A 17970-nucleotide genomic window follows, 5' to 3' on the forward strand; every position below is an offset into this window, starting at 1 on the left:
ACTTCAGTTTCTAGTGCTGTCAGGGCTGTCCAAGTATGCAGCGGGAAGCTGAAACTTGGCTTCTAGACATTTATGGCCCCTTGTGGAATCGTTACTTGAAAAAAAAAGAGGAAAAAACAGGGCTTTGAAGGGACCTTGAGAGGCCTCCTCCAGGGGCTGGCGGGTGTCCAGGGGGAGTGTGCCAGACCGTGTCCCTCTCCCTAAATTAGAGGCTGAGGGTTGGTCTTGTGCCAAGCAGCGCGCTGGAGGACCTGTGCCACCCCACTCCTGGAAGCACGTGAGGTGCTGGGTGAGGGCTGCCTCTGCACGGGTCAGTGCAGTGCCCGATGAGCTCCAAACCTATGGGAGATGCTTGGGAGACAGGGCCAGACCCCAGCATGAGCCAAGCACTGAGCTGCGTGGCTGTTTGGTTTTGGAAGTGGAGGAATTGTGTCATTCGTAGCGGCGGCTTCAGGGCAGGTGAGATGTGGGTGGCCAGCAGCTCTGGAGACGATGAAGCTTCTACCAAGAGAAGAGGCAAGCCCAGCACTGAGTGGCATGTCTCAGGGGCTTTGGCCTGTATGAAATGTGTTTTGAGATTTGGGTCTTGTTAATTTTTCATTTTTTCAATAGTTCTGCCAGCAATGGCAGCCTCAGTTCCACATGCGTCATCCTGTACTCATCTCAAGGGAAACGAGCCGCTGTGTTACTTGCAGTGGGGCATGTACTGGCCTTTGTGAAGGAATTCTGTCCTGGCACATGCTGGTGTTGTTTCTAGAAGTCACAGGGAAGTTTTAATTGTAGAATCAGCTCTTTGTGATAGATCACCGTACTCAACCTCGGTCTGTAAAAATTGATTTTGCAAGGTGGGGAAATCATGGTATGGCTTGATGCTGTAATAAATAACATAACCTATTTGCCAGTCACTTTAAGTGTATATTAAGTGTTTTTCATCTGTCAGTATTCTGTTACAGGCTGCTTTTCCTTCTCTTGTGCTCAGTGGGGATGCTTGCATTGCATACTATGGGAGAGGAAAGTCTCCTCCTTGAGCTGTGTCTTGTTTTCAGCCTCTCATCTTATAGTTCTGTGGTTATTTTTTATCTCCATCGGTATGAAAAAGCTATTTGAAGCTCCAGTTAAGGCGATTTTTCTCAGTCCTGGAACCTGCCAGACGCTTACTATCTGCATCAGCCAGCTGATGTAGTAAAATGTTCTTTTACTCCAAATAACCATGTGGAGCTGAGAGGCCTAGACATCCCCTGGGTCAGGGAGGAGACTGGCACAACAGCAACCAGCTACCAAGCACCGTTTTGGGATACTTTATAAATACGAAGCTGAACCTGAGCTGAAGGTTCTCCACCAAATCACTTGTTTGCCAATGTGTCTGAAATTGCTGGAAAACACACAATCAAAAGCAGAGTTTGGCTGCTCTGCCTAGGGCCATCCACTATGTGCATGAAAACCTTACAGATTTGGCAGCCTCTGCCTCCCGCATCCATCCGTGCTAACATCTGCCGATGCCTGCTGAGTGCTCAGCTGCCTTTTTTTCCCCCATTACAGCATGTGTAGGGAAAGCATCCCTGTTTGGGAAGAGGACTCAAGTAGGAGGCCTTGGTTTGGCGTTGGTTTTGTTGCTTTGTGGTTATGTGGCAATTCCTTGATCCTTTGCCTAAGCACTAACCTGGAAAAGAAGGAACAATCTGTTAAGGTTGGAGCATTTGGCCATAATGCTGGCATTAAATCCTATTTCTTACATAGAACACCTGCATCAGCAGAGCTTGAAATCTCCCCCCCCAAACTGTGTATTGTAATCACTTTTATAATAATTGTATCTAAAGTATCTTACTGAGTATACTTAATGGTTCTCTTGAAAGCTGCATTTCATACACTGGAACTCGTTATTCAATTCAGTTGACACCCAAACCTTCTCCAGTGGAGTACTCGCAGATTACAAGTAATTTTCTCCCTTATCTTAGTTTGGGAGTGTGAACTTGAAGTGCATAAAGATAAGTGGTCATGACTGACCCTCTATCTTAAGCCTAATTGCTGGAAAAGATTTTTTTTTGTTAGTTGCTCAATTCCAGGATGGTCATGTTGTTTGGGAGAGGGGAGGAGTTTCTGCCCCCAAATATTCTGTTTTGCTGTTGTCAGGGGGGTATTTAGTGCAAATGCTTTACAATGACAAGACACTTGGAGTTGGCAGACACTTAGCAGTAAAATAAATATTAAAAACCAGGTGTTCCGTTGCCCATATCATGAAAAAGCAATATTTTATATATGGTTTAAATTGTAGAAAGTAATTTAATTTGGTGGAACTCATTTGGCTTCCACCCAGTGATGGTCCTTTTCTGGCTGTTACTCTGAACTATTCCTACCATACCTAATATGCTTTATGATGAAAGAACCCGCCGTGTTTAATCCTGCACAGGGCAAGCCTGTGGCAGGTGTGCTGCCCTTGACATATAAAATTTTGTTCTAGGCACTGTGTAGAGCTGCCCTCTGTGCCAGAAGGGCAAGTAATGCGGGTAGATTTGTGAATCTAGGACGGCTGAGGTTGGCAGGGATCTCTGGGAGTCCCCTGGTCCAGCAGTGCAGGTCAAGGGGCCTCAGGGGAGTGTTGAGTATCCCCAGAGATGGAAATCCCACAGCTGTTTTGGGCCATGTTCTAGTATTTGGTTGTCCTCATGCTGAAAACATTCCTCTCTTCCATATAATCAGAATTTTCCTTTTGTGACTTGTGCCTGTTGCTGATCCATCGCTGAACCTCTGTGGGTGTTTTAGGGAGAACCAGCCCCCAGCCAGCTCAGCGGCCCGGGCTCCTCTGTGTTAAGTTTCTCTTTTCGGCAAGGAGCCCAAAACTGAAGCCAATTTTGGTGCATTCAGGGCTTCCACCCTCCTGTGCTGTGCAAGTAACCACCGTCCTTTCCAGTAGCAGCTGCTGAAGCAGAGCTGGATTCCTGCGATGGATCCAGTCACCAGCATCCTCGTTGGCTGCTGCTGGGCAAACGAGATTTGGGTGCCCTTCAGTTCTTCTGGGTATGGTAACAGCCAGGAGAGGTGTTTTTTTCTAGAATAATCAAGGACAAACACCATCAGTTTGTAATGTAAAAAAAATAAAAGCATTTTCTCATTATAGACCTTACATCTAAGCTACTTTGTCACCTTTGAGGTTCGAAATGGAAAATTGTGTTGTGGTTATGCAATGTGTTTCAGTGACCGGTTGAAGGATGAATAATGCTGTTTTTATGTATAGGCATAATATATTGATATACAAATGTTATAGGTTGTCATATGCATATGTTATATGTTGACTAAAGGAGAAATGTTTATAAGTTAGCCCAAAGATGAAGCAGATTTGTGCTGCCAGGTTTGGTCAGCTTTGCAGGTCCATTCTTGGCAAGAGCTCACCTCAAGCATCGCAGCACATGCACTATAAATACTTGGTGGTTTGTGCTGGTTACCATAAAAGCATAAATGGTTTCATTAGGCTGTGTGAAGCACCAAGCCCCAATGAAGAGAATTAAAGGGTGAGGTGTCGGCACTCGACCTGGTATTTAATTGCTGTAGCCTAGACCTTGAGTGCTGGTGCCTGCCCATGCAGAACGATGTCCCGCAAAATGAACATAATAAACGTAAATCCTCTTTTGCTTTGCAGGAACTTGAGTTGCACCTCGTGCTTTTTGGTTTCAGCACTTGTTTCGCTGCCCTGCTCTCTGCTGCACACAGGTTATGGAAACTGAAAGTTGGGTGAGGTTTGTTGGAGCGACTGAGCAGTGCAGTTCAGGTTGACGAGCTGTATCACGCAGTGAGGTGCAAGCTTAAAAGAAGTATTTCTTCTAAATGGAAGTCTTCAAACAAGAGAATTTAAAATAAAAGTATTTAAGTAAAAAATACTTTCGCTGTTATTGTGGCAGCTATAACGAGAGGAAATTTAGGGAGGCTCTAACTCAAGTCATCCAGGTGCATTTTGGGTGATGAAGTGATCACTGTTCTGGTCCCAGTTCAGTGCATTTCTGTTAAAAAAGATTCCTGGCAGGATGAGTGCTGTGAAATTGGTTGCAGATTGAACCAAATCAAGCAAAAGTTGTCTTTAACATCTGTGTATTTATGTCTGAAGATGCAGAAAGGAGCTCCTAACTGTACAGGCTAAGTTAAAAACTCCGTGAGCGCTCTGTGTGGAGCTCACACAGACATAGCAGTGTTAGCAGCATGGTAAAATGTAAAGATGCGTTTTTTTTTTTCCTGTGGGCTGTTCTTTCCTGCATAGAAGTTAGTTGACTTGCTTTGCAAAGGGAACTTCCTGCTATTAATCACTTTTTGTGATGATGTGCTTGTTTTATTGTGCTCAGTAGCTATTGTTACAGGCCAGCAAACTCAGTATTAATGATATATATATTTTAATAACACAGTCTTTGTTCCGTCATGGTTTTTAATTAAGTTTTATGGAGGCTTTCTTTGAAATAAGTGTCCCTAGCATTGCGCAGCTTTTTTCCTGTCCACCTCCTTCTAGCTCTGTCCTTTGCTGAACCTATTTGATAGCAAATAGGCTTTTCCAATTTCACCTTTTTTTCCCCTCTTCACTGCATTCCCCATGTCTTAGGGCTTGGGCTCTTTGGGCACCTGGTCAGGCGGACTCGTCACCTTGCTGCTGTGCTTTAACAGCACTGATGTATGTGGAGATTTAAACATGTGGCTGTGACAACAGACGTCATGCTCGGTGGTCTAAGTTCAGTCTTGGGTTTCATTATGCCGACACTTTGAGTTTCCTCCTGGCTTACGCAGTAGCTACAAGCAGTCCTGCTTTACTCAGAGACTTTATTCTTGAATCTCTGTACCAATTTCATAGTCTCTGCCATGCTGTGCATGTTGGGCATTTTCAAACTCGTGCCTGTTAATACATAGCTCTAAATAACAAAGATAAAATGCTGGATTTGTTTAGTTTTCACTGTAAGGGCAGCAGCATCAAAAATAGAGCTGAGTGCTGGAGGCTCATCTGCAAAGGGCTGTGCAAAAAAAGGGACCTTAAATACCCAAGGCATATACCTTCCTACCCGCTCTGCTCTGCGGAAGCTCTTACTCTATGCAGGGGTGATATTCAGCTAGAATTACCTATAAAATGCCCTGTTACTGTCATTACAGAAGAGCAAGGCAAGAGCAAGGGGTTTGGAAAACAAATTTATTTCAGGAAAGACCTGGAGATGGTCCTTATTCCGGATCAACGTTCCAGATTGCACTGGTATCAAGTCCAATATGAAGAGACCGTAAGCACTGGGGATCAGGAGAGGAGGGAGGGCAGGTACTGAGCCATGAAAACGTTAGTGGTTTTTTTCCTGCCTCCTGGGCCCCATGAATGAGCAAACGCTGAGCGTTCCTGAAGGTGACGGAGCAGATTATAGCTGAACAAGGAGGTTTTGAGATTCAATCAGACGCAGTTGCACAATTTCAGGAACACAGCTCATTTTTGAGTCTTCATCGCCAACAATATTGCCTGGTGAATTAGCCTGTGGTGCAAACGTTCAGCTCCCAGCCTGGTCCACGATAAGCATCTCTTTGTGCAGAAGTGCTGTAGGAGGTACCAGGAATGGGGCTGTCCGCTCCTCTGCGTTTGCCGAGCCGTTGGAGCCCCCGCGGCCGCTCCAGACGGACGCGTTGCTCGCACAGAGGAGCGTATTGAATTCGTTTCCTTCAGAGTGTTGAGCTCCGGCCAGGACAAGCTTTGGTCTCCCCAAGAATTTGAGGAATGCTGTTACTGAGTTTTTCCGCTGAGTGTCGAACAGCTTGGAATTGACGGGTTAGAGAAGTGAAATAATGTGAACAGAACCTAATTTTAGTGAAGCAGTTGTAACTCATTCTCTGTTTTCCGAGGCTGAACAATGTTGTGCCCCATCATCGCTGGCTGCAGAAGAACGTAGGGTGTTGTTCAAGCATATGTAGACTAGACGTGCATAAATTGAATTAATCATGCTTTTTTTTTAATCTGCTAGTTCCGTTAAAGAAATGCGGTGAGTAAAACTGACAAAAACGTATTAAGTTGTCTCAAGTTAAACATCAGACATGTCTTGAGCTACTTACTGGCCCCTTACCAGCATGCCTATGCCATAGAGTAAGCTTCAGCTTTAACAAGGCAGGATGCAGAGAGCTTTCTCATTTACGCAAGGAATACAGAAAATCCCTGAAAGAGAGATACTATGGCTTACGATTTCTGTGGGCTTTTGGGTTATAAAATATAACGTGATTTGGCATATTAATCCAGAAAAAGCCATGAAACCTATTCCTCATAAAAAAAAAAAAAAAAAAAAAAAAAAGGAATCCTGCCGTTTCCCACTCACACATTCGACACAGTTTATCCTGAATCTGTTTTAACAGAAATAAAAGAAATCCACCCTGTTGGGAAGCGAGGGGATTTGAGAATTTGCTGATACTACATCACCTTGAGGTAGAAGCCCTGCTGCATGGAGGTGGGGCTGTGATCGCCTCAGGTTCTGTGCCCGCTCAAGGAGGAAGCATTGCAGCTGGTGGGAAGCTTTCTCTGTTTTATTCTCTGCTCAAAGAAATCCCAATAAACAGACTTGCTTCTCCCCTTGGGCCATTTCCTTGTGCTATAGCAAAGGGAGATGAACCAGAAAACCCTTTTAATATTGTTGTGTTGAATATCACTGTATTCTGCTTAAACACTGCTGTGTGTGCTCGCTGAGCCGTTCAGCTGAAACACCTGCAAGGGACAGGTAAATCCTTTGACAACACTGAAATAGCTTGAGACTTTTAATCTGAACATGCACATTCTGGAGAAGCAGATGCCTGAGTTTCAGTGGCCAGGAGGAGGTTTTGAGGGCATGAGGAGGGTTTCAGGGCCCTTGCAGGAGAGGATGCTGGGGGGAAAAGCCCCTATGTGCAGCAGTGATGTGGGGGAAAAAATCAGAAAACAAAGTATGTAAAGCCTGAAAAGGTTGGAGACCTGTGCATGGGAACACTCATTAGTGTTATGAAACCAGCCTCTCTGTGCAAGCACAGCCATCAGCTGCTCGTTTGGCAGGTTTCTGCTATTGCAGAACTTGTTTTAGTCAACCGAGGCAAATTCATGTGCAACAGCATGAGCTGAAACAAATGTGTGTATTCAGACGGGGCGGGGGGGGGGGAGGTCCGTCACCATTATGCTAGCAAACCTGCAGTTCTGGGGCTGGGATGTAACACTGTGCATGATTATTGGTGCCACTTGAGGAAAATGGTTACACCGTTCCGGGCACCCAAATCTCTGCGGCCCGGAGCTGCTCCACTGCGTCCCGCTGATGGGGAGCCCACGATGCACGGGAGGGGGCGAGTACCTTCAGGGAGTGCCTTTCCTTTCGTTTAGCCTTTCTTTTTTTTATCTTTTAGATGCAAAATAAAACCTGCAAAGGTCATTTGAGAAGGTTGGGATTATAGATGTAAAGCCTTTTTAATCTTTTCTAATAAATAGCTGAGTAGGAAATAAATCTGCTGGGAGCTCGGAGCTGAACGCTGATGTTGAACATCAGCACAAAATGTGTCTGTGAGTCAATGTACATACACAACTCCCAGAATTACTCTGCGTATAACTGCCTTAAATAGGTTTGGTTTGGGAGTAGAGGTGAATTATTACCAAAACCGATGTAATAAACGAAGCATTAATTGTACCTGGCAGCATGACAGTTTCTGTCACCATGGGCCAGATTATTAAAGTGATTTAGGCACAATTGCAAATACCAGTTCTCAATTAAGCTAGTTTGAGATGCAGCTCTTATGGGTTTCCAACAGCTCTTGTGGTTAGGGCTTTCTTTTAACCAATGGTAAATGAGTCTGTATTAGATGCCTCAGTAAGGCAGGGTTTTAATGAAAGCTTTGTGTCATAAAGTCTTAAAAGCATTTCAATTTTGGAAAAACAGCGGCGACAAATCGAAGCGACAGTGTCTGAAATACTGAGGATACTATAGGCACTGTCGGTGTTACATACAACGTTGTCGAACATCTGAGAAGCCTTCAAAGTGTTCTCCCCTAATTCCATATATAATTAAAAAGCAGCTTCCTTTAGCTCATTAAAGTTAGTCTTGTTGGAGCAGCGTACTTTTATATCTATTTAAATGAATAAAGTATAATCTTAATATAGAATATAATAACTTCAAATATTAAATCTCATGTATAGCTGTGCTTTACTTTTAAAGAGTGTTTATCTGTCCTTCATGAATCCCAAACTGAAAACGAATGTGGTCCCCAGAAGCTCATCATATTATTTTGTTGTAGCCCATTCAACTAACTTTTGCCGTGTGTTTTTTATTAATGATACGATGACAGCAAAATCTGGAAAGTCAGTTGTTAGCGATGAGTGTATAAATAAAGAAAGGTGGTGGCTTTTCAAATGTCCTGATGGTATCTCTTTCTTTTAACAGGCTTTTGGAAATGCAAAAACTGCTCATAACAACAACTCAAGTCGCTTCGGCAAATTTATTCAAGTGAATTATCAGGAGACGGGCACCGTGCGAGGGTAAGCGGAAATCGGATTCAACGCGTATATTTTTTTAGCATATTTAAATGTTATGAAAATGTTGGCGTACCTATGCTGCACATTAAAGTATGAATACACCTGAGCTGGCTTTAAGCCAGTCCAGATCTCATTAATCATGGTGTTAACTTTGTAATTAAGCCAAAATGGAATTTTTCTTCCAAAGAAGAAGAAAAGTTTTCTGCCAGCAAGGCAGGAAGGGGATTGTTTTAGCTAGGGTGGGCCATGAGGATGGGCTGGGGGGCTGGAGCATATGATGGGCAGGAAGAGGCTGGGTGCAGTCGCCAGAAGAGAAAGCCAAGGGGGATTTAATCCTCCCAGCTGCCTGCTGGGTGTTACGGAGAAGATGGAGCCAGACTACTTAGCATCGCGGTCTAATTCTCCATATGCTTCTGTCTCTACCCTGAAGTGCCTCTTGAACCAAACCCATGACCAGTTAGGGCATCTTTTTCCGTGGGCTGTTGCAAAGAGATGCTTGTCTCCATCGTGTTTTTCTACTCTACCATCACGGGATTTATTTCCAGTGTTGTTGCTGCTTCCCAAAGCTGCAGCTGGATGAAGGCTTCTGGGTGGCAGACCTGGACCCAGATTTCTCTTTGGTGTCTCCTAAGGGTGTCAGCGCATTATGAAGCAACTCAAACTAGCTCTAAGAGAGCAGTGCTGCCTTAACTCTGCTTTTTGGCTGGGTTAATTAACTCAGTTGGAGAAGTGAAGAGTAGATGTGGCATTCCAGGGGCTGGGTAATTTTTGCAGCTAGCTAAGAGATCTCTTGCTGAGACTTTGTTGTTATTGTAGAGAATGGCTTTTAAATTTTTTTCTTTCTTACTTTCCAGCAGAACAGTATCACACAAATAGATGCCATTAATTTTTCAAATGAGCTTGGGTACTCTGCGTACTTTGCAGTCAGGCAGCTGTTTTTTTCATCCAACTTCTAATCTGATGTTCTTTTCCTTTTCTCTTCTTCTGTTATTAACTCTGGTGAACAGTTATCTTAAAAGGATAAGCCTCAATTTTTTTTAATACCTACTTAAACAGAAGCATAGGGTAGAATCTGGCAAATGCCATAACAATGTATTGTCTTGGTGTGCTGTGCCAGCATTCTGGTAGTGGCCTCTATTGATGGTTTGCAGTTACCTGCAAATAGCATTGCATTTGTATGCTCCAGTTCTAAAAAATAAGACAATTTTTCTCCCTTTTCTTTAAAAAACAAAACAAAAACACCAACCTGTGAGTTGTTCCTGGCCTATGACAGTAATTTTTTTTTTCCATAATCTTAGGAGGAAGATCACAAGCACTCTTTTAAAATTTGTCAGACTGTGTGCTTAAAATCTGTGCTTACACAAATCAGCTCTGTCCCCATTTTGTGCATGCAATTTGTTTTGTTAATGTAAGTGCAATTTGCAGTACCGAATCAGAATTTTGCTCCATTCATAGGCTGAAAATAGCAGTTGGATATTTGATTACAAACTATATGCAGATAATGACCCAAACTTGAAGGGAATTTCAACTTAAGAGATGTAATAGCCGAGAGATGTAGTAGCAGCCAACCCCACCCCACGAAATGAAGCCTTTGAAGATTCGTTTGAAATCAGTGGAGCATGAGCAATGGCTACGTTGAAGTGCATTCCCATAAGGCTTTATGAATTTATTATGTCCTGTTCAGTGATAAGTGAACTGGGAGGAAGGTCGTTGCAACGTGTTCAGTCCTCCTAAGATGATCAAAAGCCTCAACATCTTACATACTCCTTAAAATTGCAGAACAGCCAGATGGGAGACATTTTAATTAAATTTGTGCAGCAGCATGGGGCTGTATCACAAATAGCAAGAGGCAGCACTTTCAAACACAGTGCTTGGGTATTTTGCATGGTGGTATTTGTATGCGAAATTCATTCTCGAGTTTCGGTTGATATTACCTGGTATACCAGGTACAGGTTCTGTAGCGTGGTTAAATGAATATTTTGCATGAAATCATACTCTCAAAAACTCTTTACTGGTAAAACTGTGAGTAATGATAAGGCGGTTTCTGTATCATTGACAGCAGTAAATAGAAAAGATTTTGAGGGGGTTTGCTGTTTTATACATAGGTTCTTTTCCTTTTCACTATCCTATTGAAATAAGGGGGCATAGTTTTTTCCTTGGACGTGTATTCTTTATGGCCTTCCCACTGAGCAAACATCTTATCAGAACAGCATTTGCATGCATCTACCCCCCATCCCACCAAAAAAAAAAAAAAAAAAAAAAAAAAAAATTGGCCCTGCTTTAAATACTGGGTTGGACCAGATGACCTCCAGAGGACCCTTCCAACCTAAATTATTGTATAAGACTTTATTTTGGGTCTATAGTAAGAGCAGAAATCACAGGGGAAGGGATTAAACGTCAGGAACAGTGGACTCGATCCAACTCATCCTACAGCAGACGCTCTGATACCTTCCTGGGTTACCCCATCTACTCCCTGAGTCTACAGGGAACCTCATGTCCTGCCTTGAAAACTTGGTGAAACACAAGCCCGTGCTTAAGGTTAGAAGGGGGGATGCAAAGGAAACCTCTTGGCAAGGAATATCCATAGCTTTTGTCAGCTTCCTCACAGGGAATAAACAAGAAAAAAACCTGTGGTGCACAGCATGCACAGGAAAATGGTGCTGTGCTGCAGCCTGTCTGCACATCCTTACTCTTCCTGCACAGCAAGAGCCTCCCGAGGGTGTGCCTGTTCCAGTGGCCTCTCCTCAGTGCTGCCTGCCCTAGGAGTCATCGAATGCCTTTGGGCACGACCACGTGGCTGATTTTTCCATGAAGGCAGAGGAGAGGGACTGAGCCCCCAGTAACATCCTCCCTATTAGAGGTGGAGATGCGAGCACCGTGTTGTCCTACCGTGTCCAAGCTTCCTTGGGTTCTGGGCTTGCACCTTGCTGCCCGTGTCGGTGCCACCGCGCTGCGAGCCGGTAGCTGGAAAAGCCCAGCCTCTGCTTTTGTGTTTCGTGTTACATCATCTCCATTGGCAATTATAGCTCCAGTTTCTAAATCCCTATCGTTACTGGTTGGTATTGCACACAAAACAAACAAACAAACAGAGAACACGCCGAAGCTTGCTTCAGCTAGCAAAGCTTTGTATTAATATGTAGATGAAATAAGTTCATTATGAGGCTGTTAGGATAAACGTAAGCTCCAGTAAGGAGCTTCTGCAGTTGTTTGTTTTCTGACCGTAGCCACAAGTTAATAACCCAGGTTTTTGTTGAGAAGTGGCTGTTGTGGGAGAGGGGGTGGTAATTTGGGTAATGAATCTGCAGCTAAATCTTATCTTGCAAACTTCTGCATCCAGATGTATTTCTTGTTGAAGTAGGATTTGTGCATGAATTTCAGTCTGCAAGCGATTTTATTTTGCTGGCTTTGGATTAAATAGGTATCAGAGATTCTTAGTTTCTGTCAGAATTTCCCCCTGCACTCCCTACCCATAGGCTAACTCGTCTGAGATCATGTTTTTCATATCCAAGTTAGTTTTGGCTTTGTATCAAACCAAAAAACCTCAAAAGCCAAACATAATATTGGGCTTGTTCTGCCTAGGAAGAAATTTATATAACTAAGTGAAACAAGGCTGAAACTTTTTTGTGTACTAAAACTGAAAAGTCCCAGTAAAGCTGTGTTCATTTAAGTTGAATATTGGGTCAATGAATAACGCTTTTATTTCTCCTTCCAGTGCTTATGTTGAAAAGTATCTGCTGGAGAAGTCCAGACTCGTGTACCAGGAGCACAACGAACGGTAGGTGCCTGTGTTTTGCTTCCATGCTTGGCTTTGACTCTTGAATGTGTTGATAGCATGGCGCAGACGGCTTAAATCCCTGTTTGAACTGGCACAGGGAATCGGGATTTCGCACTTCTAGCCGTGTGCTTCACGGATAAAGTCCGTGTTTACATTTTGTACCATCTTGGCTTGAGGAGACAAGCCCAAACTCCAACAGCTCTTAGTGTGGGTCCGGAGTGGGTGACACTAAATTGTATCATCGCATGGGCTGGCCCCCTGAACATGTCTTTTATTCAAAAAAACAAAACAAAAAAAAAAAAACCACACGTCAGTGGTCACACATACCATAACGACTCAGTGAAGCAGCAAATACCTGTGCATGGAGGGAAGGACGCTGCCAAAAACTTGCTGAGATAACTGAGCAGGATTTGTATCTTTCAAATGGCTACAGGCACTGGGTCTGCTGTTGTAGCCTAGCAGAACAGCAGCCAAGGGGGAAAGGTGTTTTGCTCTCTGCAGCCAGGGCTGTTGGAAACTTGCCACTCCCATTTCCAAAGGGAACATCCCGTGGGATGGGGCAGCAAAGAGTGGGGGGTGCATTGTGCCAGCCAGCAAGCCTGCGGGCACCTAGCTGCTGGGCTGGAAAGCTCCAGCCCTTCAGCACGTTTTTGGGTTGCATGGGGTTAAAGGGTAAAACCAATCCTCGTGACAGGTCCTGCATTAAATATTCATCAACCCCCCCAGTTTGGTCATCTTCAGGGCCTAGAACTTGTGCTCCTTGAAGCCCCACGCAGATGGAGGATGCTGTACCTAGAACCATTGGTAGTGCTCTGGGTGATGGGGAAGGTGTATCTGAAACTGAAAAAAAAATCCTATTCATTGCAATTTTTGTTATGTTTACTTCTGCTGTTTTTTTATTATATTTATATGCATGTGTTTATTCATAATTTTGGACTCAGGCACCGAAGTCTGTCTAGTTTCAGGCTTTGTTTCCTAAGATGCTGTCTGGCCATAGAAGCCTGTTTTTGCTGTCTCCTTGCCTGTTTAGGGAGGAATGTACTACCCAGGGAAAAGAGACTTTGTTATTTTATTAACAGTCCTTGACTTATATTTTCCATTGTCTGTATGATTAATGTCATATGGATTATCACATACCATTTGTTTTCTTGCACAACTTGTAAACTACTTAATATCTAATTTGGGGACAAGATGACATTTTAATTCTATTTTATAGCTCTTAACAGATTGAAAACATCAGAAAGGCCTCTAGAAAAAGCTAAGATTATATAGACAACAAATTTAAGCAAATTATTCTTTCCTAATTGCAACATATTAATTGCTACGTCCTCTTCAGTAACTGTTTATTCTGATTGTAATAAGTTTGCTGCTTCTAACTCTCCATCATTTGTCGTCTTTCAACTACTGGCACTTCTGTCTGTGCTTCCCTTTTGGGATAGATGTGCGGGAAGTTTTCTCTAATGCTGATGGATTGGTCCCAAAGTTAGATGGCACACACAGCCTCAGACTTGATAAATGCGCTGTTGGGTGCTGTAATTATTAACTTGATTTCTCTTGGAAAATGTCTGGCATAAACCAAAGTTGTGGTTTTACATTCTGCTATGCTGTTAGCATTAATCCATGTCGTAGTTGTTTTGAAGCAAAACAGATGAGTGTCACTTGTGTTTTTTTTAGTAAAATTCAAGTATTCCAAATATTTGAGTAACCATAAAAATTGAAGATTTTTCCATTCTGTCATACAGAACTGCAACTGCAAAAGTATTACTTTGTTGTGGCAATGAAGTATTAAAAAGTAATAATTTCTGCATTGCAAAAGTGTTTTGATTCCAATAAATATTGCACATGTTTCTGGAGGAAAACACGACGATGTCGGCTAGGAATTCTTTAAGTATATTCTTGGAGAGTGGGCGTCCTTGGACGGAAAGGCAGATCTAATTCTCCATTAATTGGTTTAATCTTTTGCATCGATGTACAGTGGTCTCAGGCCATTCCTAAACCACCATCAGTGTCGAGCGTTCCAGTCATTGCAGAAGGCTTTATTGTATATTTATATGTTAGATCTAAAAAAATCTTTGTAAATCGTCTTTGAAGCTTTCATCTGTTTCTGCATCAAAGCAAGATTAGTCCAATACGAGATGGAGATTGGGCTTGTCTCTTATCTGGAGGGCTTTGGTGACATGGGACTCAGCGGTTGTTATCCTTTCCAAATTTATGAATTTTTTAGTTTCTTATTTTGCTGTTCTATTCCCTAAAATTCTAACTTCATTCAAAATTGCCCTACTAGCTAAAAAACATGGGACTTCTCCCAATCTATGGATTAAAACTTTGCACACAAGTCCAAGTTCAGAAGCTGGAAAATGAAGTTATGAGGTTTATGTGTGTTTATCTACTCAATGCTGCTGGTTGTTTTCATGTTTAACATCTTTTTTTCTTTGTTACCAGGAACTACCATGTATTTTATTACCTCCTGGCAGGAGCAAGTGAGGAAGAGAGATCAGCATTTCATCTTAAGCAGCCTGAGGAATATCATTACCTCAACCAGGTGGGAATACTCTACCAGTAGTGCTGGCAGTACATGGTCTTGTCTTTTCCACCACTGAAGCTTAATGCTAATGAAGAAAATGTGTGCAGTAATGAAAATGGGTTGTCTCAGTGCTCTATAGGCAGTGGTCCGACACTGGAAATTAATCAGTGTTGGCAATCTGAACACCTGATAGTATGGAAAAATTGGTGTTTTCCATTTTCTGTCCCCTAACTGGGATATGTTAAATAGATGACTATAAACACAATGCATATAAGGGAGAAACAGTGATAACCTACCTGTTCTCTGAATTAATGTTTAGTCATTAACATCTGTCTGCTGAGCAGAAGAAAAGAGAAAAATGTGTGATGCCAGTAGACCATTAAGAAGTAGTATCTTGAATAAGATAGTCCTAATTTTGGCTGGCTGTTTGCATGAGCCTTTGAATTTAATGACACAAGAAGCTTAATATAAAAACATAAAAACTATTGAAAATGTCAGAATTAAAAATGTGTGAGGTATTACCAATGGCCAATTAACTTCAAACTTTAGAAAATGTAATTTACGTCAGTTGTTTAATATGCATTGATGCTTGCAAAGAGGAAATTTACTGTTTTTTGTTCAAAAACATAATTAATGGCGTAGGATGACATGGAACAGCACTTAGGTTACACGTTGATTTTAACTCTAATTGCCGTTTTCTTGGACTTGAGACATGATTAGCAATAAAGACTGATTTAGCCCACAAGTTGGAGAGCAACTTACATGCAGTGTGCAATGCAAATAACCTTTAGTCTTTCTAGAAATATAATTTAGCTCTGTAATATATCTCAATTATCCAGGGCTTTTTAAGGATTTTTAAAGTGGACTATCAAAGCCAAAATATATTGTGATATTAATGGCTACCACCAACTCTTAGCAGGATCAGGAAATTTGCTCAAATGAAGAACATACTAAGAGTTTAACGCTTTTGCTCTCTCTCTGTTTGTGCCTCCTGTGCTCGGAAGCAGTGCAGAGGTTGGAGAACGTGGTGTGTTCTTTGCGACCATCTGCGCTGCAGTTTTTCAGCTAAAAAATGCCAAGATAATTTGGATGGAATGTTTTGTCAGATTCACAGATTTTGTTGGGCAATCCGGTAGTTCTGTGTTAGCCTAAAATATTGCTTTTAATTATAGTCCTTCCCTTTATTTAGTAGCATTTTAATGTTTAAGGTCATTAATATTTAAAGCATAGTAATGAATTTCATGGTGCATAGTGTGTAGATCTGATAGTAGTGTGATATTTTAGGTTGTTAAGTGTTTATTTTAACCAAAATTACTCTGCTGGGCCACGAAGGCTGCAGGAGGATGCTGAGGTACATCCAGCAGATGAAGGAAGCAGGCTCTGGATTTACTTGAACACAGTTTATGGAGAGTAGTAACATTTGGGGCTTTGGGGTATTCTGTAATCATTTTACTGCATTTAGCATTCATGTTAGGGAGATCAGGTAACACTGACAACTATGAGAAAATGGCTCCTAAAGATGAGTTCAGTGCATTGTTTTATATTTAGGATTCCCAACAATGCAGTAACTGCCTTCCCGTGTCCTGTAGGAAAAGAGGAAAAAAGGAAAATGAGGAGGAGGAAGGAAAAAGTAGTAATGGATGAATGGGGAGAGAAACTCTGCAGACCTATAAGGGAAAAGTAGTAAAATGACCCTTGAGCATTCTCAGTAAGTTCTTGAATGTGTCCTAGGGAAATCCCTGCGTTTTAGAGAGGGAAAAGAACAAGCCCAGAAGTGAGCATAAGTGTGTAACTAAAATTAAATACTAAAATTTAAAAGCTATAAAATACTGAATCAGGCCCCTTAAGTCAAAGACTGACTCAATCCTCAAGTCAAACATTATTTTATTTTCTCAGGTTCTTCAACTCACATTGTTATGCAAAATAAAAATGTATTTTCCATTTCATATGAGAAATAATCTATTCAGGTCCTTCAGCGAAATAATGGAGCGTTTTGTTGATCTGTAAATGTAGGAAGCAGGTTGGACAAAAAATATTTTCACTTTTGTTTTTTTAAAATCAAATTTACTTAAAATATCCCGAGTTTGGACGGCATCTCAGTCTCATACCAATGATAAGAGTCCTACCCTGCAATTTGCTAAATATTTTCTGTGTTCTACATCCATATTTATCAATTCTGAAATTAGTAATTTGCAATATTAGATCCATATTTAATTGCAACAGGAGCTGCGGTGCTGTGTCTGTGTCCCTCTCAGGAACACCAAGTCCTGAGCCTGTGTAAGTCCTGCGCTCCTGCGATGCCTTTCAAGTTCATCACTGTCTGATAGGAAAAAGTTAGAAACTCAGAAAAAGAAAGTGCTTTCAACCAAGAACTCAATTTTGCAGCACGTATACAGGTCTAGAGAGAGGTTGAGAATGGAAACAAAAATCAACTCTGCTTGAATACCTCTTTGCTCTCAGCAAAACAAAGATTTTTCCAACCGTGGCAGTTGAATTCTCTTAAAAGTTCATTAAGCTGATAGCCTGAGAAATCCCCACTACCTTGAAAACACTGGGAGCAGAAATCAGAGCATCACAGGCCTTGAAAGAACTATAAATCTTACTTCATGCTGAAAAAGAAGATCAGGAATGACTGCACAGAATAGTAACAATTATTTTACTTGGGAGGTCACCATTGCTGCCCTGCCTGAAGAGCCGGTGGTGGGTGTCGTGTTTGGTCCGAATGCTACTTAACTCGGTCTGCCTTGCTTTCAGATGACAAAGAAACCCCTCAGACAGAGCTGGGATGAGTATTGCTATGACTCTGAGCCGGTCAGTACAAGTACACGCGTCTTCTGTGTCGCTGGTGCAGGGCTGCTCCTTTTGCTCACTTGAATTTGGGAGGTGCAACAAGCCACGAGCAGAAATGAAATGAAATTTAACCTGTTAATGACCCTTTCCCCTGCCCTATGGTGGTGTTGCTTGTGTGTTATCTGGTGACAACATAGATGCTCTTTCTGTTGCCCTTTTTTGCTTACTTCCATCTGGAAAGCTTCTTCAGCAGCTTGGTTTGGATTCGGTCACCTAGTTTTCAGTCGTTCCTTCCTGATATATAATACACATTGTTTCGTGTAAATTGGTCATCACATAGTAATTTGTGATGTGGAAGCATTGTGAGAAGTGTAATTGCTTCCTGATACAACTGCAAATCAGCCTCTG

The 17970-nt window shown here is 42.2% G+C and overlaps 1 protein-coding gene across 11 annotated transcripts in view; it reads left to right on the forward strand.

Moving 5' to 3' along the window:
- MYO9A (myosin IXA) overlaps positions 1 to 17970 on the forward strand; it is a 193809-nt gene that overhangs the window by 62639 nt on the left and 113200 nt on the right. For 10 of the 11 annotated variants that reach the window (XM_082769071.1, XM_082769067.1, XM_082769077.1 and 7 more), the window contains exons 3-6: positions 8382 to 8476; positions 12186 to 12248; positions 14691 to 14790; positions 17527 to 17583. In XM_082769071.1, coding sequence (XP_082625197.1) covers positions 8382 to 8476; positions 12186 to 12248; positions 14691 to 14790; positions 17527 to 17583 — 315 coding nt within the window. The remainder of the gene's footprint in view (positions 1 to 8381; positions 8477 to 12185; positions 12249 to 14690; positions 14791 to 17526; positions 17584 to 17970) is intronic. The other variant, XM_082769076.1, reaches the window with a different exon arrangement.

This window comes from Aythya marila (assembly GCF_965140915.1).
Source record: "Aythya marila genome assembly, chromosome: 11".
NCBI lineage: Eukaryota > Metazoa > Chordata > Aves > Anseriformes > Anatidae > Aythya > Aythya marila.